Consider the following 19,896-nt stretch of genomic DNA (forward strand, 5'->3'; position numbering starts at 1 on the left):
GTCAACACAGCCTGGCCACTGGCCTTTGTCAGAGCGGAGGCCAGCCCTGGCGAGGCGCGCACCCCAAATTCAGAGCAGAGTCAGGGCCCCCGGACTGCAGCCCGAAGCCACGTGGCAGGGGGGAGGCGGGGCTGGCTCTTCCACATCCTGGGGGCCGCCGGGGCCGCGGTGGGGCTGCGGCTCCAGCGCTCTCCCCTCCCCGCCTCCTCCGGGCTGTGTCCTGTGTGTGTGAATTATCGACTCCCCCTCCTCTCCCCTGCCTGGAAGCCCGCCAGGAGGGGGCGCTTCCTGCGGCAGCCCAGCCACACCTCTGGCCACAGCGGGCAGCCTGCGGTGGGCACTCTGGGCTGGTGGGGCCCGGCCTGTGGTCCCAGGGCCGGTGGACCTTCGCGCTCTTGCCCAGCCCTCCTCGGGAGCCTGTGAGGGTCGCCCCTGGGAGAGGGCGCCACCGGCTGTGGCCCCAGAGCCTGGTGTGGCGATTGGCGGCTCGCACAGAGCCGGGCTTGTGCGGACTGCGGGGTGCTGGCGCCCACATAAGGGCATTGTTTGCCGAGGTAAAAGGGGTTTTTGTCTCCTTCTGGAGACTGGACAGAAGGAGGAACAATTTCCCCCATTCATCACTAATTCCCCCATTTGAATAGCAGCGCATTGCCCCACGTTACATAGATGGGCACGCAGTCCTCCCCTGCCCATAGGCATTCCGGGCACAGGTGGTGGGCCCTGTGTCCTGCCCAGACCCGGGAGCTGCCCTTCGCCGGAGCCAGGGAGGCCTGGTTTTGTGGAAATGCTCGGGAGGGGTGCATTCCCGCCGCTTCCCTGTGGCCCCGCACTGCACTTGTCCCTGTCACTGCAGTCACAGGCTGGGGGCCGTCCTGTCCTGCTGGCATTGTTCGGGGCTCCGGCTGGCCGGCCGTGGGTGGGGTGCCCACCCTGGAGGGGCCTCCTGGCACGGCTGCACAGATAAGGACCAGGTGGAGACAAGAGGGTCACTTCCAGCTCCGTGTCCCGTGCCTGGAGGCCTGCACCCCCGGCAGGCCCAACTCCTGTACTCTGTGTACTGGGCCCTTGGTGCCCATGGGGCCAGCTGGGTTCTTTCACAGGGTCATAAAGTGTCAGAGCCCAAGAGGGCGTCAGCGGCAACTCCCTAGACTGCAGATAAGAGGAGCCCAGGGAGGCAGGCTGTGCCCAAGGTCGGGAGACGGCGAGGCTGCGCACCTGCTCCCCCGGCCCTGCTCCTCGGGCATGGCTTTGCGTGCGTGACTCCCTTAAATCACATTTTTTTGGAGAGGGTCGGGAGGAGGAGAGAACTAGGAATGGATCAGAGCCCAGCGTGCCCCAGCCTGGGATGTCGATGTTTCTCCCTCTTTCTTCTTTGCCCACACGGTGACAGGCAGGTCTCTGGGCCAGGGCTGTGCGGGGCGCTGGGGGAGGGCGGGCCCTGCAGCCAGCCCCTCCTGGGGTTGGGGTGGCCCACAGTGAGGAGAGGGCCAGTGGAGGCTGCATTCCCTCGGGCGCTCCCGGGGGCAGGACTGTGGATTACTCAGAGACCAAACCAGGCACACGTGATGCAACCTGCCTCCGGCCAGCTTCAGCGGTTGAGGAAATCATTGCCTCCTGTAACCAGAAAGTCCAGGGCCTCCTTTGGCTTTGGGCACGGACGGATTTAGGGGGGATTCGTCTGTGCCAGCTTGTCAGCTCTGCCTTCCGCGTGAGGGCCTCCCTGCTGAGTGGGCTCAGCGGCCCCTGTGGTGAGGGGAGGGTACTTCTCCCCCGTTGTTTCTGCAAAAGCCCCTGGACTGACTTTCGTGGGTCGAGCTTGGTCACATGCCCACCAGGGATCGCTGTGATGGGCTGTGCTGACTGGCCGGGCCTGGGACACATGCTCACCCTGGAAGACTCGGGGTGCCCTCACCAGAGGAAGGGGTGTGGTTTCTGGAGAGGCAGGAACGATCCGGGGCAGCTTACCGGGGCGCTGGGCACAGACCATAGGCGTAATATGTGAGATGATAAACACTCTGAAAAAAACGGGTAAAGGGGTCAGTGTGTCAGAGTGGGGGCAGGGAGGTCTTACTGAGAAGGTGACCTTTCAGCAAAGCCCTGGAGGGAAGGGAACTCGGAGTGTCCCGAGAAGAGGGAACAAGGGCAGAGGCCAGGGCACACAGCCAGAGCGGGTGACAGCGGGGGTGGGGGGCTGCCAGCAGGGCCCAGTGGGCCTGGGGAGAGTTTGGCTTCAACTTGGGGGTTTGAACTCAGTCCGTGGACTGTGGCCGGGTCATCACCACTGCTTCGGGGGCCTCTGGACAGATGCAGCCGCTGCCTCGGGGCCTCTGGACAGACGCAGCTGCTTTTCTTCTCCTCAGCAGCCCTCTGCCCTGCTTTGGTCAGGGGTCTTCAGCCCTTGCCCCAGGGCTTTCTCAGCATTTTCCTTGGAGGCTTCTCCCAGAAAGCCTGCCCTGCCTCCCACCTGCCTAGCACCCACCCTAGCTCCACCCTCCCTGGGGTGAGACCCGCAGCGGGTGGTCCAGAACTGGGGCCTCGATGGCCGCTGCAGTCAGAGGGGCTTCCCAGAGGAGGGAGGGGTTGCAGGGGGAGGTGGGGGGACAGGAGGGGCGAGAAACTCCAAGGCTCTCTCCAGAGCCCAGTGTCCTCTAGAACCTTATGTTTCGTTTTTTGCTCCCTAGAGCATGAGCTCCAGGACAGTGACCACCCCCATCTTTTCACCTCCGTGTCCCCAGTGCCCCACACAGGCCTGACACCCAGTAAGTGTTCGAGAAAGGAAGGGACGAGGGCAGGAACAGCATCTTCCCGGCCCTGTCCCTCTCCCACCTCCCTTTACCGTGCCCACCTCAGATTTGGCACCGAGCTGGGCTCCACGGGGCCCCCGGAAGCCCACAGTCCAGCCTGGAAAAGCCACGCTCGGGAGGCACGTGCGTTACAAAGTGAGAAGGCCTGGGCGGGGGCAGGGAATCGGGCTGCTTTGTGCCGGGTGCTGTCTACTGACATGGCACCCACTTTGAAAGGAGGCGAAGGGGTGTCTTCAAGGATACACAGCCCCGCTGCATTCTGCCTAAAGCCCATGGCCTCCCTCGTCGGCTGGAAGTGGACCCCAGGTTGCAGGCAGCCCATGAGCAGGTTAAGGGCGGCATGTTGGGGGCAGGGGGAGGCACTTGTGACTCACCTATGCCCCAGAGGAGGGCTCTGTGTGTGTCACTGGGTCTCCCTGACCCCAGATGCAGAGTGGAGGCGCGAGAGGCTTGGCCCGTGGATACATGCGGCGGCAGCAAATGGAGCTTGTAAACTGGAGCCCGCTGGCCTACTCAAGGACTTTTGCTTTGCTTTGTTTTGGGGGAATTTTTTGTGGTGAAAAATTTGGTAAAACATAAAATTTGCCATTTAACCATTTTTAAGCGCACAGCGCGGCAGCGGGACATTGACGATGTTGTGCAACCAGCACACGTTATTTCCAAAACAGAGTTTTCATTACTCTAAACAGAAACTCTGTAACCATTAAGCAATAACTCCCCATTCCGCCCTCCCCCAGTCCCTGGTGTCCCCTCATATACTTTCAGCCCCTCTGAACATGACTGTTCTAGATATTGCATGTAAGTGTCCTCATTCAGTATCCGTCCTGTTGCTTCTGACTTATTTCACTTAGCGTAACGTCTCCACAGTTCATCCGTGTTATAGCATGTATCAGAGTTTCATTACTTTTTATGGCTGAATAGTATTTCATTGCATAGATAGACCACGTTTTGTTTGTCCGTGTGTCCAGTAAGGTTTTTCAAAATGTGAACAATGTAAGTCAGTCACCAGTATTTAAAAATCTGGACATTTACATAAGGGTGCATATTTCCAGTTTCTTCTAAAAACTTGGAATGCACAGCTACAGGGGGTCAGGGCTCCTGGCCTCATGGGTCTCATCTGCCCAGACACTTCCCCTATCAGACTCAGGCGGCATCTGCCTACTCGGAGGGGCCGTGCCACCATTGGAGCCAGTGCCTGAGGTGCACAGCCCTGGGGTGAGGGTGTTGGCAGCTCAAGAGTCTGGGCCAGCACCCTGGGCTCCTGAGCTGGAGGGCCCTGGGAACACACACACACGCACACGCGCGCACACACACGCACCCGTGCACACACACACCCACGCGCGTGTGTCCTCACAGCACCCGAGCCTCCTTCATGCTCATGCCTGGAGATGCACAGGGCAAGAGGGTCCATCCTCCCTGGAGGGAATCTGGCCAGGAGGCAGGCAGTCAGGGTGCCACCTCTGGGCCCGTTCCTGGTGTGATGCTGCAGGAGGCCGTCGGCCTGACGCCCGTGCTGAGCGTAGTGACAATTGGCTCTCTCTGTGCTTGGTGTGGTGCCCATTGACCCTCCTAGCAACCCCTCCTTCCAGAGGAGGAAGACAAGGCCCTCTGAGGTCAAGCAAGTGGCCTTTTGGGGGTGGTGCCAGGATGTGAAGTCACACCTGCAAGGTGAGCTAAGAATGGGCACCGGCCAGAGCTCAGAGGAGCTCAGACGTTGGCCAGGATGGGTGTCAATCCTTGCCCTTCAGCTCCTTGACCCTGGCAGAGACTTCTGAATCCCGGGTGCTGGGGCTTCTCTGGCAACGGGCCCAGCCCTGGTGGGGAGGTAGGCAGCTCTCAGGACTGACCCTGAGCCGCTGAAGGAGGCATGAAGTATCCCTCGGAAGGATGGGTACCAGGCTGGGCTCGGAGCTCTCAGTACCTCCTTCCTAGGGACAGCGGAGGAAGGAGGCCTGCTCTGAGAAGGTAGCGTTGAGCCAGGTCTTGAAGGTGGACTGACATTTACTGAGCTGGAAGCAACGTGGCAGGCAGGCAGCAGAGCCCAAGCAGAGGCCTGGAGGTGTGAGGCTTCAGAAGTGGCCCAGGATAGTGGGACCTGGGCTGGGGGAGGCTGCAGAGATCGTGGGACCAAGAACACACCCGGCACTCTTGCCGACTCTTCTTGGGCAGGCTGTGGGGAGCAGGAAGGTTAGGGAACAGGGGAGTGATCATTAGACTGGTGCTAGGAAAGGGTGGGGTGACCGAGGGGAGCTGGGGTGCTGAAGGGGGAGGTCGGCCAAGGAGGCTGGATGGGGTGGGGGTGGGTTGGATGTGGTTTGGCAAGTTGGTGGCCCATTCACTCTCTGTGTGTTTCAGTAATGTGCGTCTGTCCCCCCAGGAGGGCTGGCATCTGGGTCATAGTCACTACTTTGTTTCTCAGCCTGGGACAGAGCCAGCACGCAGTAGGTGCTCAGTAAATACTACTCACTCTACAAATGTCTAGGTTGGTCGCTGGAGACACTGCCAGAAGAAAACCAGACCCATCTGTGATTGAGGAGGAGGGGATGGGCAGTGAGGTTCCAGACGTAGCAGGGCGGCTAGCCTGGGGACTGTGGGATGTAGCTGAGCAACGCGTGGGGGATCTTTGGGGTGGCTTTGTGTAGAGCCTGGAGCTGCCCTGCAGGAGGATGGAGAGAGCAGTGACTGCCCAGAGGAAGAGGGGCAGGAGGGGCATCCTGGCCCAGGGGACCTGCGGCAGCCGAGGGGGAGGGGTGCCATGGCGCGAAGGCCTTTCCCATCCCCCTCTGCCCTGGGCCCTGGCTGCTTGATGGGCAGCCCGGCCCCGCCCCTGGGCAGCCGGGAGGCCAGTGATTGGTTGGCGAGCTAGAGCCGCTTGGTCACCATGGGGACGCTCGGAGGTGCGCGTGCCCAGTGCCCAGCACCAGGAACTAAATCTTCATAATCTGCCGGCTGGGAGGGTGGGGGTGGGGTCGTGCGCGACCCTGGCCTGGGGGAGGGGGTGGCCTGGGAGGCAGTCAGGGCTCACAGTGGCCGCCCCTCCCCCACCCACTGGTTACAGGTGCAGAGCCGCTTGGGCACCTGGGCGCCACCAGGAACCACGCGGTACTCACCTGACAGTGACCCCGGGAGCTTGAGCGTAGCTTGGGCCTCTGCCTTCTCAGCTGATCAAGCAGGAGGCTGGGGCAGGGTGGGGAAAAGGGGCCTGGAATTTATCTGAAGTGTCTAACCCCCTAGTTAAAAGTTTGTCCTCCTAGGTCCCCCAGCAATGCCGCGCTGTCTGCAGCAGGGGGCGCCCTCCACAGGGCTTTGTTGGGCTGTCACTTCAGGAAAGCAGGGATGGCCCAGGAGGTGCCAGGGATGCACCCGCAGCCCTGGCTCTGGGTGTTCAGTGCCATGTGGCCGTGCACCAAGGGCAGATCTCTGTCTGCACAGGCTTGGCCTGGGCGTTTTTGCTGGAGGGAGTGACTAAGGGGCAGGGGTGTCACAGTGGAGCCAACCTTCCTCAGGCAGAGGATGGAGAAGTTCGAGGGTCTGCTGTGGGGAAGGGGTCCTGTGGGGAGAGGGTGTAAAGGGGCAAGGCAGTTGTGATCTGGAGGAAGAGGGGGGCACTGGCCAGGCCCCATGCAGCCCCTGGCATGTCCGAGGACCTCTGGACCTGCGGCAGGCAGGTCACACTTGAGGCTGCAGCCACTCACTCCCTGGCCCCCGAAGCTGGATAAGGCTTTTGTGGGGTGGAGGGCAGGAGGCATGCTCCATGGCCGCTCCGCCCTGATGGCCCCAGTTTCTGGCAGAGGGACCCTGCCCCCACCTCAGGCTGGGGCAAGGCCAGCCTCTTGGCGCCCCCAGCAGGGACAGCAGCGCTCACTCGCCTCCTGCCCAGGGATGCTCGCGAGGACAGCACAGGGCAAGTACCCGCTGTGGCTGCCGTGGCCACGTACCTGGGGGGAGGGGGGTCTTAGGGGCCAGCGGGTGCTGCGGTGGAGCCTCACACCCAGGCCTCTCGTTTCAGACGACTCCTCCTCCGAGAGCGGCAGCGGCAATGGCTCCTCCACCCTGAACCCGTCCACCTCGAGCAGCACACAGGGAGACCCCGCCTTCCCCGAGATGAATGGCAACGGCACCGTGGCCCCCGTGGACTTCACCGCCACCGCCGAGGATCAGCCCATCAACCTGTGCGACAAGCTCCCGCAGGGCTCGGCGCTCGGCACGCCCTCCTACCCCTCCGACGCCGATGGACTGCGGAGCCGCGTCAAGTACGGGGTGAAGACCACCCCCGAGGTGTGTGGGGCTGCGGGCTGCTGGCCCGCCGGAACTGGGAGCCTCTGCCGCGCCCGTACACGGCAGGGCTGTGTGGGGCTGACGTGAAATCACACGTACCGGGGTTGTGATACCAAGTCAGGGTGGTAGCCGTGGCTGCTCTGCTCTCATTGTCCTGGGGAGGCTCTGGAACGGGAGACCGCTCAGTTGACCTCGAGCAAGGCCCTCACTTCTCTCAGCCTCCACCCCCATCTGTGAAGTGGGGTTGTTGGCCTCTGCCTTGGTGGACGTGGTGGGTGACGTGTGGCCTGGCCCCCTCTGCCTCCAAAACAGTCTGCTGTGAGGAGCAGCAGCAAGTGGGCTGCATTCAGCACAGAGGCCCAAGGCCTCACGTTTTCTCGCTACTCTGCATGCCTGTCCCCATTCTACAGATGGTGCAGAAAAAAGGTGAGGCCTTTGTTTGTGGCCCCAGGGATGTGGATGTGTGAAACTCAATAGACCAGGCTAATGGGGGGTGGACAGGTGCCCCACCGTTTGGCGCTCCCCTACCCCTCCCCTGTTGCTTCCGAAAGCCATCTCCGGGCCACGGAGGTCTTCTGCAGCAGTGCAGTGCGGCACCGGGGGCGGGAGCTCTCCCGGGGGGTGTTTTCTTCTGCCCAGGCTAGGGGGGCCAGAGGTGCCTTCTCAGAGCCCTACACTCCTGGGCTGCAGCTACGGGCCCCTGCACAGGTTCCTTCCCCTCCCAGGGCCTGTTTTCTCTTCTGCAGAGGGTGTGGGGTGGGTGCCAGTGCTGGCTTCCAATGACGTGTCTTGTGGGAAGGTTCTGTACAAATGAACGGTGTTCAGTCGTCGCTGTGTGTCTGAGCCCAGGCTGACGGACAGGTACTGGCCAAAGCACTGTCTTCCCTTCTTTGACTGGGTCCCAGGGGCAGGCACAGCTGCTGCCTCAGCAGGCAGAGAGCCAGAGGGGTTGAGTTTGCCACCGTGGCCTCAGGCCACATGTGTGGACCACGGAAGTGAGACGGGAACACGAGTGCCACCGATAGTTCTTCTGTCTCCTCTGACGCTGGCAGAGGATTGGCCAAAGAGCACCTGGGAATGTGACTTGCCCAAGGCGCCTTTGACCCTCCGTCGCGAGTCTGACACAGCCCAGTGGGAGGCCAGAGAACCTGGGTGTCCTTTCCCCTTCAGAGTCTATGTGTGGATCAAGAGATGGGCACGAGGCCAGGGACCCTGGGAGGGCTGACCCCGGTGGGTGTGGTCACATGGAGGCTGGTGGTGGCAGCTACCGTGGGACAGGACACCAATCAGTGTCTGTCTTTATACGTTTGTCAGCAAGAGCTGTATGCCGTCTGGGCCACTATGTGGCCACGTTGCAGGGTGTGATCCGCGGCTGTTTGTTTCCTGGGCCTGACTGCCTACTAGATGCCCACCTCCTTGAGGGCAGGGACTGTGTCTCCAGGACACTGCTAGTCAGGGTACCACTGAGTGAAGTCAGGACTGGACAAAGCCGCAAACTTTCTAAAAGGCAAATGACAGTGGTCCTCGGGGAGCCTTCCCAGAGTACGTGCAGCAGGGGGCAGGAGACCGGATGGGAACTGAGCAGTAAAGGATGAAGAGGATGGAAAAAGCAGAGAGGAGAGTGGGGAAGTGCATTCCCAGGAGAGCTGGGGAAGGGTCTTGCTCCAAGAGGGGCTCAGGGGGTGGGTCCCTTCTCTACTGCAGGACAAGGGGCTGTGCCTGGTTCCCAGTGGGCTGTGCCTGGTTCCCTCTCCCCTTTCTACACACGCTCTGCATCAGGGCTCACGGTGACTTCCAGGGGTGGCGGCAGACAGGAGAAGCCCAGCCTGGGAGCTGCGGGGATGCCCTTTTGCCTGATGGGCCTGTCTCTTTGGCTGGTTCTTTCCCAGCCCATCTGTTCCTCATCCCCGACAGACAGCACACTCACTGCTTTTGTGACAGCTCGGTTGTCAACTCAAGGTTGCAGCCCCTTGGAGACCAGGGAGGGAAACCCCAAAGCCAGAACAGATCTTGGCACAAGCAGGAGAGGCTGGCTGGTGGCGGGAAGGAGCCATTTCTGTGTTTGCCTTTCCCTCGTGCGATGAGGCACAGCCTGGCGTGGGCACTGCTGCCGAGTAAACCACTACCCCCTCCACTGAACTCCTCCGGGGCGCCAGGCCTCTGCATGTGTGGTTGTGGGCAGTCCCTCCTACGCCGCCCAGGGAGGGGCGGCAGCATCACTGTCCCCGTGTCACAGGGGAAAGGGGCAGGAGAGTGACTTGCTCAGGGCCTTGCAGCGTGGCTCACATGGCATCTGGGTGTGCTCGCCGCGCCTGCCCGCACACTCACCGCGGCCTGACCCTCTGCCCCCCCCCGCCCTCTCTCAGTCCCCCCCCTACAGCTCAGGGAGCTATGACTCCATCAAAACCGAGGTCAGTGGCTGCCCTGAGGACCTGACGGTGGGCCGGGCCCCCACAGCAGATGACGACGACGATGACCACGACGACCATGAGGACAATGACAAGATGAATGACTCCGAGGGCATGGACCCTGAGCGCCTCAAGGCCTTCAACGTGAGCGCCCGCCCGGGATGGCTGGCTGGGGCGGGGGCTCAGCCAGGCCAGCCCTTCCCACAGCCTGTGTCTCCTGCAGATGTTTGTGCGTCTCTTTGTGGACGAGAACCTGGACCGCATGGTGCCCATCTCCAAGCAGCCCAAGGAGAAGATCCAGGCCATCATCGAGTCCTGCAGCCGGCAGTTCCCTGAGTTCCAGGAGCGGGCCCGCAAGCGCATCCGCACGTACCTCAAGTCCTGCCGGCGCATGAAGAAGAACGGCATGGAGATGGTGAGCCCCAGGCCTACCAGTCCCAGGCTCCCCGCACCCTCCCGGCCTCCTGGGCGCTTTTCCCACAGCCCTCCCAATACCCCTGGAAGCAGGCATTGTGGCCCCTCGTTCACAGAGGAGCCCAAAGCCCAGTGCCACCCTGCCCACCTCTAGGGCAGGGTCCCTGTGCCCTAACACTGGCTCCATCCCCATTCTGCCTGCAGACCAGACCCACACCTCCCCACCTGACCTCGGCCATGGCAGAAAACATCCTGGCAGCTGCCTGTGAGAGCGAGACGAGAAAAGCAGCCAAAAGGATGCGCCTGGAGATCTACCCGTCCTCTCAGGTGCCTGCTCGCCGCCAGCCACTGGGAGGGTGTCCTCAGCCATGCCGCAGATACTGCCACGGCCCCCCGGGTGCAGAGGGAGCAGGGAGGGCGTCCTCAGAGGGGAGATGGAGATGCTGGGGGGAGGGGGGCGGCGGGGGGGAGTCAGAGGAGCCCAGACACAGAGGCCTTGTGGACCTAGGAAGGGAGTTTGGACTTCATCCCGAGCCCTGAGAGTGTCTTCAGCCGGGCAGGAACAGATGAAATCTGCCCTGAAGATAGATGAGCACATGGGGGGCTGGGGGAGGCCCTGGGCAAGGCAGCCAGGGGGAGAGGCAGAGTCCTGCAGGTCCCGCGCCGGGTCCCGGCAAATCTGGGGCCACCACCCACTCCCGTCCAGGGACCGTGGTCAGGGCTTGCTGCCCCTGTGGTTCCCCAGCGCCTCCCTCCCGCTCTGCAGGACGAGCCCATAGCCCTGGACAAGCAGCACTCCCGGGACTCCGCAGCCATCCCCCACTCCACCTACTCACTGCCAGCCTCCTCCTACTCCCAGGACCCTGTGTACGTCAACGGTGGCCTGAACTACAGTTACCGTGGTTACGGGGCCTTGGGCAGCAACCTGCAGCCCCCTGCCTCCCTCCAAACAGGAAATCACAGTAATGGTGAGTGTGGGACACCAGGCTCTGCGGCTCCCTGACCAGCTGCCTTGGGAAGGGGGCGGGGCAGGCGAGGAAGCAGCAGAGGCGGCCGGGAAAGTGACTCCTTCTTGGCACAGGGACCCTCCCCATCTCATCATCTTAGCCAGTCCTTAGCTCGGAAGGCAAGGTTAACAGGAACAGCGTTCCACTCCTTTCTTGCCTCCCCGGAGGCTTGCTGGGCCTCTCCCTGGTCCCCTGCCGCTGCCCCACACCCCCTCCACGGGCCACTGTGTGCAGTCCCAGCCAAGGCCCCGTCTCACCCAAAATGACCAAGTCTCAGTGAGACAGTCGCTGGCCCAGCTCTTGAAGAGTTGATGGCAGAGCCAGGATTTGGTCCCAGGCAGGTCACCTCCCTCTCCAGGCCACCGCTTAGGACCTCACTTGTGAGATGAAGATTCTTCTTTTTAAAAGCATTTCTTAGTTTTTAAAAAAAATTTATTTATTTTATTTATTTTTGGCTGCATTGGGTCTTCTTTGCTGTGCGCGGGCTTTCACTAGTTGTGGCGAGTGGGAGCTACTCTTTGTTGCGGTACGGTGCGCGGGCTTTTCGTTGCAGTGGCTTCTCTTGTTGCGGAGCACGGGCTCTAGGCGCGCGGGCTTCAGTAGTTGTGGCACACGGGCTTAGTTGCTCTGTGGCATGTGGGATCTTCCCGGACCAGGGCTCGAACCCGTGTCCACTGCATTGGCAGGCAGATTCTTAACCGCTGTGCCACCAGGGAAGCCCCGAGATGAAGGTTCTTTCACCTAGGAGCAGGGTCCCAGCGCTTTCTGCTGCACTGTGGGGCCCCATCTAGGTCACCTGGGGCAGTGGTTAGCCGTCTGTCCCCCCACTCTAACCCCAGGAGCTGGTGATCCCCTAGGTGCCCCCTGTAACTCTGCCCAGGTGACTCTGATGCAGACGGAACACAGGCCAGTATTGGAGAAACAGTCCCCAAAAGATACAAACCTCCCAATGAGCTAGGTGCTGCCCTGAGTGCGGACCTCAGGCCCTGTCACACTGAGGCCTGGGTGGCAGGTGCGGCAGGGGAAGAGCGGGTTCCCCCGGTGAAGGGCAGCCTGGCGGCCTCCGGGAGCTGGCGGGGTCAGGTAGGGGTGATCCCAGGGCCTCTTGAGCCAGGTATCTGGATTTAGTTCTGTGTGCAGCGGGAGCCACAGATAGGCTTTAACCGAAGGAGGCTATGAATGTGCTGTCTGCCCTTGTGGTGAGATTTTAACGGGGAGGACAGGAGGCAGAAGCAGTGTGCTTCGGGGGTCGTTCAGAGGCGAGAGGAGAGGCTGGGGGTGACAGCAAGTTGCCGCTTGACGAGTAGGTTAGAGGAAGGTGCCGCCCGCAGGCCAGGGAATTCTGGTTCTAGGTCTTGGCTGAGAATTCCTCTCAGGCCCTTGTCCTTGGCCACGGGAGACCCCTTACTGTTCCTGGGCAGCGATGGAGGCGGCTGGTCCCTACCCATGGCAGAAAGCCCAGACACCCTTGCTCACCTTGCCCCCCACCACCGGCAAGTACGTGCGGGTCCCTGGAAGATTCCTGCCTGGGCTTAACTTCTCATCCTTTCCTAATGCCTCTTAACCTAAAATAAGAGGCTGCCTGGCCCTAATCCCTGAGGCTGAGGCCAGAGTGGCCAGCTGCAGCAGGGGTGAAATGGCTGTCCCAGGCGGGCTGCTTTCCTTCCAGGAAGGAGCCTATCTGACAGCCCTGCTGAGTGGGGACCCTGGTAGAGCGGGTCTGGAGACAGGTGCGGGGCAGGAAGTTAGAGCCCCCCCTGTTGCGCACGGGGAGAGTCCTTCCCAGGGGGCAGGCGATGGTGATAGGCCCCCACCTGGTACCACACAGCAGGGCCTGTCTCGGGCCGCAGCTGCCAGGGCTGCTCCGGCCTCTCTTGAGGGCCAGGCCTGCCGCCCTCCCGCCCTGTTCACACTTGCCAGAGAGGCTTCAAGAAAGGCCACTAGCTCTGCCCCTGTACCTCAGTCTCCCTGGTTCCTTAGAGGTGGGTGGTGAGGTCACGGAGGCCGAGATCTGCTCGCTGACCTCCTGCCTGGGGCAGTGGCGTCCTGTGAGCACTGGGTTTGGGTCCAGCAGTTGGAAGAACACCACGGGCAGTCCCAGTCCCAGTACCTTCCCAGCAGCAGCCCTTAAACGAGGGTTCAGTCCATTTGGCACCTTGGTTGGGCAGTCGCGTTGGTAGCTCAGAGCTCCTCACTTACGTCGTGGGTGGATCCAGGTCAGCCCAGATAGACTCAGGCTCTGCCTGTCTTACCTGGGGTGCAGGGCAACTCGCACCCGCTCTGGCCCCTCTAGCAACCACCTGGCCACCTGAGTGTCTGCCTGTAACCAGAGCCCTGGGGGAAGAGACGGAAGGCCTGCTCTGAGCATGGGAGTGAAGAGGACAAGGCTTGGGGGCGGAGGGAGGAAAGAGAGGAAGCCCAGGGCCGGGTCACACCCATGTGGCAGGCGGCTCCGGCCTTCCTCTGCCATTACAGCCAGTGTCTGGAGGGGACCAAACCCTGCCGCAGCCGGGAGCCAGCGCAGGCACCCCTGCCTGCTCCCAGACTATCCCAGCAGCACCCACGTGGGGGTCAGCCGCCTGCTTGGCTGCAGTTCCCAGCAATTCACAGCCCCAGTCCTTCCTCCTGTGTTTCATTTTAACGGACTTCCCTCGACCCTCAGTTCCAAGGATGTTCCTTAGCAGGCCAGTTCCCAGGACCTCCTGCTTGACGTCCCTGTTCTCTGATTAGAGAAGAAATAACCCCACGTGACAGACTGTCCCATCTAGATTCCAACTTCCTTCCCCAGCTTCCTTTTAGCAGTAGTCGAGTTTCCATAATTTCTCCCAAGATGTTACTTCTGGTCTATATGTCTCCAGTGACAAGGGCTTGTCCATCTCTGTAGCAGCATAAAAACTATAGGGAGTTCCCTGGTGGCCTAGTGGTTAGGATTCTGGGCTCTCACTGCTGTGGCCCGGGTTCAGCGCCTGGTCAGGGAACTGAGATCCTGCAAGACTCATGGTGCGGCCAAAAAAAAAAAAAGTTGCTGCCACTGTAGGTGCAATAATGATTCAAACTGGCTGGTAACTGAGAACTGCCTCACACACCCTTGTACGATGATCTCTGCTTATGGGGGTTGGGGGCTGGGCAGGGCACAGGGAGACGGACCTAGCTTATGGGGGTTGGGGGCTGGGCAGGGCACAGAAGGCCTCCCAAGCAAGCTTCCGCCCCCACACCGCCAGATCCTCTCCTTTGGCGGTTTTCTTGCTGAACACCTCGAAAGAATGCTCAAATTCCGGGAGCTTCTGTGTCTCCTGGAAGCCCTTTCCCAGTGGGCCTCCGTAGGCCGAGCCGCACCGAAGGGTTCACCGGCGTGGCTCAGCCCAGAACAGGCTCCTTGTGCTGTAGCTGAGGGCCGGGGCCCAGGGAAGGTAGGAATCACCCACGGCGGGGTCCGGGCTCGCTGACTGCAGAGCCACAGCGCACCCCATAGAGCCGTTTGGGAAAGGTGGAGAGGAGACCAGGCCTGGTGGCCCCAGCACACACCCCCCGTGTGTTTCGGTAAGACTGCAGGCTCCCTCTTCGTTGCCACCGTTCAAGGGCAAAGGGGAGGTGATTTCTCCAGAGGGCCCCTCTGGGTCCTGTCTGACCTTCCGACCTTCACACACCCACCCCACGCTCCCCCGTCCCACCAGCATTAATCTTCCACCTCGCTTGGGCACAAGAGAACTTCTCAAAGGCAAGGGGCTTCGAGGTGCTGCAGCCCATCAGGAGGAGGCTCAGCCCCCAGCGCCTCCCTCCACCTGCCCCTCCCGCCGCTCCCGGCAGGGCACGCTCCATCTGGCCGCTCCAGCCCCGGCCTCTTTCCCAGGCCCAAGCAGGGCAGCCCAGGGCAGCCAGCCTCTTTCTTGCTCTTCCCCGGCGGCAGCGGTTGAGAAACCCCTTCCTTGTCTCATGAGGCGCACCCATGGGTGCTTCTTTTCCTGGCCTTCTGGGGCTCCAACTCTGGACTCCGTCCAGGGCTTTCCGCACCCTGTCCCCCTCGGGGGCGTCGGACCCCCACCTACCGGCAGTGTCTTAGCCGCCCCCTCCCCCGCCAGCTCGAGGCCGCCTCCTCCCCGGGAGCCCAGAGCCCGGAGCGCGGAGGCCTGCCTGACAGTCCTCAGAGAGCAGCCGAGGTGCGATGAGTGCCAGGGAGCTGGGCTCAGAGAGCTGCCCGGCCCGAGGCTAAAGCCTCCCCCCGACCCCAACGCAGGATCACCCTCGGGCTTAACAGAGAAGCCCACGTCTTGTCTGCAGGCCCCCTTCTAAGCACTGGGGTACAACCGTGGAGACAGACGAGGGCCTTGGGCCCCCACGATAGGGGAAAGGGTGCCCCTCCTCACCCTGGCTCCCCTCCTCACAGGGCCCACGGACCTCAGCATGAAAGGCGGGGCCTCCAACACCTCCACCACACCCACGCCCACGCCCTCCAGCAACAGCACCAGCCGGACCATGCCCACCGCCCAGCTCAGCCCCACCGAGATCAGTGCCGTGCGGCAGCTCATCGCCGGCTACCGGGAGTCCGCCGCCTTCCTGCTGCGCTCAGCAGATGAACTGGAAAACCTCATTTTACAGCAGAACTGACCCAGCAGCACGTGGAGTGCACTACCCTAGGGAAGGAGGCTCTCCCAGCCCCGGACCGGCTTCCCGCCTCACCAGTTGGTACCTTTTGTTTTTTGAAAGAGGTGGATGCAGAAGAGCTGTTTCTAGCCACACTCCAAGCGCCTGAGACTCTGGGCACAAGGACACTTTTTTTTGGAATCTCACCACACGGGTGCTCTGACCTGCTTGGAAGAGGCCAACGGGGCAGCTTTGGAAGGGCTGGGGCTCCCCCTGACAAGGCGCTGGGGCCGCAGCTCTATTTAGAATCATCTTCGTGGACCCTGATGTTAGAATCCCACCCCCAGATAATTACCTTTCAAGTCTTAGGTGAGCAGAATTGCATATTTATTGAGAAAAACAAAGTGGACCCTTTCTTCCTCTCCCCTTAGTAATTTATTTTTCTGAAAATGGATTCTTTTGTGTTTGTACAGATTGCCAGTCTGTGTCTGTCTGATCAGAAGGATGTATCCCTGTGACCTAACATTCCATATCACTACACTGGCGCGGGCTGGGGGCCGGCAGGGCTGGGGGCAGCGGGGGCGCCGGGCTGGCTGTCCCTCTGAGCGCCCAGCCCCGCCAAGCAGGAGGACCTCACCCACACCCACTACAGAGCAAAGACAAACAAAAGCGGCTCCCCCTCCCCCATCCCACAGACGCCCCAGTCACACGGTCACCCGTATTCTACCTCACACTCCAGCGTGGGCTTTTCCAGGATGTGCCCTGAGCCTGTTCTGAACGGCTGTCTCCCACCTCCCCCACCCAGTGTGTCTGCCTGGGAGGTAAGTCCAGAGGGGAGGCCAGGAGCTGGATGGAGCCCAGGGAGGAGCCCCTGGCCCCAGCACTTGACAGGACAGAGTGCTGGGGCACAGGCAGCCGGTCAGCTGGGCCCTTGCCCTCACCCTGCCCCCAGGGAGCCAGGTCTGAACACTTCTCCGCACAGGCCCTGGCCCCTCGGACAGGGCCCCCGACCCCACCCCCCTCATTGCTGCAGGGTGCGCCCCTGGCTGTCAGGAAAGGTGGACCGCAGCTCCTGTCCCCTGCCCCCGTGGCTGGAGTAAAGGGGCCATCAGCAGAAGTGGAGAAGCCACCTGGGTTCTCCTAGGACCAGCCCTTCTGCAGGGGCCAGTCCTGGAAGAAACCCATAATCCCTGGAGTGTGAAAAAGGGCAAAAAGAAAAGGCTGGCCTGGTTTCCTTCCTCCCCGATAGGCACTTCCTCTTGCTCAGTGCAATACCTACCAGTGCTGCTAAAACCAGGGATTTGCCCAGACCTCACAAGGCCCACAGGGCCTCTCCATGCGACACTCCGTAGCCATGACAGCAGCCCTCTGCTGCCTGCCCCTGCCCGGAGCTGGCAGAAGCCCTCTGTTGCCTTTCCGCCCTCAGAGCAAAGAGGTCCCATGGGAGCCAGGGCCGAGGGGACCCTAGGGTCGAGAACCGCTCGACCCCAAAGCAGGCACCCGCCCCTTCCCAAACCAGCTTTTCTGCAGCCAACTGCCTCCTGGCACTGGCAGACCACCCTCAGGAGGGGTGGTGAGGGGGCCCCAGCGTGGATGCCTCCCCTTCCTCGGATCCGCGACTGAGCTACGGGCCCCCGATCCAGAAAGTCTGAAGGGCAGGGGGTCCTGCCCCCTGCTTGCTTCCAGCCCCGAGAGGTTGAGGGTGGCCTTTGCTCTCCCAAGTGGCCTCCAGCACCCCATGCAGCCACACCACCTCTGCCTTCCATCTGACCAGTCCCCAGGCTCCAGCCAGGGCCGGGACGCCGAGACCCGCCGTCAGCACAGCACAAGCTCCAGTGCCCGAGGCCGCTCCCACCCCCCCAGCGTCCACACGTCCCGCCCCCATCTGCTCAGTACTACTCGCGGACGTTTGAATTTGTGTAAATATTTATTTTTGTGTGTGAACAATACTACAAAAAGTAATCAGTAGATCTTTTGCAAAATGTTACCCCAGGCAATTTGTGAAAATCTTAATGTTGAAAACTGGCACAGACAATCGCCGCCTTAGAATTCTCGACATCAACTGCTTCACATGTCATTTCTCCTCCCGGAGGCAGTACCCAAGCCAGGCACAAACGGTTAGCTTTTCTGAACGCACAGGAGTGAGAAAGACTGGGGAAGGGGCTTCCGCCACCACCCGCACAAGGGATTAGATCTGAAGCTCAGTATAAGCTCCAGTGTGAAGTCGTGTTTTTCTGAGTCAAGCTTGTCCTAACTAACTGACCACCTTCAGCGGCCTTAGCACCGCGATAATAAGAGTGTAGGTTCAGTGTGCTTCAAAGAGAAAGGAAGCAAATGATGATAGTGGTCAAGGTCCACTGGGGCTCCCAGAGCCCCTCCAGGACAGTGGATCCCGTCACGTTGACCCCACCTCTTGGGTGGGCTCCTTCCTAGTGAAGCCCTCGTGACGGCCGAATCAGGAGCAAGTTACTGTGTGGAAACAGGATTCCATTAGCTAGTTCAGTCAGGGAACTTGTTCAGTTTTGCTTTTGTTTTAAAAGATGCAGCGTCAACCCCATCCCTCTCGTCCTGACTTGGAGAAGCACCAAGGAGCTGGCTCTGCTGAACCCAGCTCGCTGCTGTCCCCGCCCACCCCAGGGACCGCTTCTCCTAAAGGGAGCGTCCAAAGCCCTGCCCCACAGCCAGTGCTTACGGAGGGCCTCAGGGCACAAATTGATCATTCGGGATCCTACTTTTAAGAGGTAATGCAAGAATAGAATGTATCAGTTCCAGAGTCTTTGCAGGGGGCTAACTAATCCCACAAGGTTGGAATCAGAGGAGAAATGGGAATTTGGTCTTAGGGGTGGGTCATCGGGTAGACCAGTGAGAGTACAACCCATCTAAAACTCATTTTGCAGTCACCACTCAGTTTATACCCAAGGACAGTGTTGAGGGGGAGGGGGACCGGCAGGGGGTTGGACAGTTTTAGAAGATTTCAAACCAACAGGTGGAACCCAGCCATCCCTATTCCCAAGGGCCACTTATGACTCCAGGGGTGGTTATAGGATTAATTACCAGTTCATATTCAAAATGCTGCTTTGAACTCAGAGGGTTGATACTTTTAATTTGTAATTTTTTGTAAAACTTTTTACAAGATAGTAAAGTATTTCACCAGAATACCAGTTTCAATCCGTCCATGGTCTGATTTTTATATAATTTAGTGGTGCTTTAGAAACCTTGTTTTTGTTGTTTATGAGCTAAACAGCTCAGTCCTTTTTCGCCTGTATCTACCTAAGACCAATGTGAACCTTTGTATTTTTGCTCCTAATTTTGGACTCAGTGAAAGTGTACTGTTTACATGTACAGATGCCCCGGTCCCTGTGTGTCCTGCAAGACTCGCTCCTGAGGAGGAAGGTGCACCTCAAAGCTCATCTGCTTAGCAAAGCCACAAAACAAAAACCTCTCACTTTTTACCTATGTTTCCACCTAAAAACAAAAACAAAAAACCTACACCACACAGAACTCAGATTTGCTGAAAAATACTTTTCTAAGCTCAGAAAAATCTCCATGCGGCAGATGGCCCATATGCCTGTGTCATATGGTCCATTTAGGAGCAGGGCTCAGAAGGGAGACTTCCTACCGGCTGCAGGTGGGACACTGACTGCGTGGACTCATGAAAAGTGAAAGTAGGACTTGGCTGCAGAGCCGGGGGTGGATATAGCTCTTCTCCTGACAGCCTGGGAATGGGAAGGTCACGTTGACTCATGGGAGCTTCAGGGTCAAGCCACCCAAGATTTAGGGACAACCCGAGAGGTTTCCAATCCCCTGGCATAATGTAGACACGTTGGGGAAGAGCGCAAGTTCCTTACCTGAGATGAGTTTTAAGACTTACCAATGCAGATGGTATGAGCATTTCTTCAGGGTTCCCTGGAGGCGGCTCATTCATGAGGCATCACCTCTGGGGAGGGGCAGGGGGCTCCGGACAGTAAGCAGATGGCACGAACTTTTAAAGATGACTCTTTATTACTTAATCAATGGCTTCACCTCTAAATTATATTTTTACAGATATGCACCTATGCAACTTAACGTGGCTCTTCTAAGCAGGTGAGGACTTCCTCCTCAATGCTCTATAAAAATTATTTGTGTTCTATATAGTGAGTTTTTCCAGTAAATGTGGCTTAATATTTTAATTCTTAGAATGTGTCTTCTCTATGTGATGCAACTAAATTCTGTTTTGTTTGTGGAATGACTAGCACAGGCCAACTCCCTCTCCCCTCACTTAACAAAAGACCAATGAGCTGTTAATCGAGCTGTTATCTCCATGGTATTACTTGCTAAATGCACTGATTTCATAAGTATGTGGAATCCTTTTTCTTTTGAATCTGTATATCATATATAAGACTGAATCTACTTAATAAACACTGA

At 59.7% G+C, this 19,896-nt stretch overlaps 1 protein-coding gene across 1 annotated transcript in view; it reads left to right on the forward strand.

The window, feature by feature from the left end:
• The window catches only part of NOL4L (nucleolar protein 4 like), a 77,554-nt gene extending 57,658 nt beyond the window's left edge, over positions 1-19,896 (forward strand). The window contains exons 5-10 of the mRNA XM_069541481.1: positions 6,814-7,082; positions 9,449-9,634; positions 9,714-9,905; positions 10,109-10,231; positions 10,671-10,872; positions 15,296-19,896. Coding sequence (XP_069397582.1) covers positions 6,814-7,082; positions 9,449-9,634; positions 9,714-9,905; positions 10,109-10,231; positions 10,671-10,872; positions 15,296-15,516 — 1,193 coding nt within the window. The 3' untranslated portion in view covers positions 15,517-19,896. The remainder of the gene's footprint in view (positions 1-6,813; positions 7,083-9,448; positions 9,635-9,713; positions 9,906-10,108; positions 10,232-10,670; positions 10,873-15,295) is intronic.

This window comes from Delphinus delphis, chromosome 15 (genome assembly GCF_949987515.2).
Source record: "Delphinus delphis chromosome 15, mDelDel1.2, whole genome shotgun sequence".
In the NCBI taxonomy this organism is placed as follows: Eukaryota; Metazoa; Chordata; class Mammalia; order Artiodactyla; family Delphinidae; genus Delphinus; species Delphinus delphis.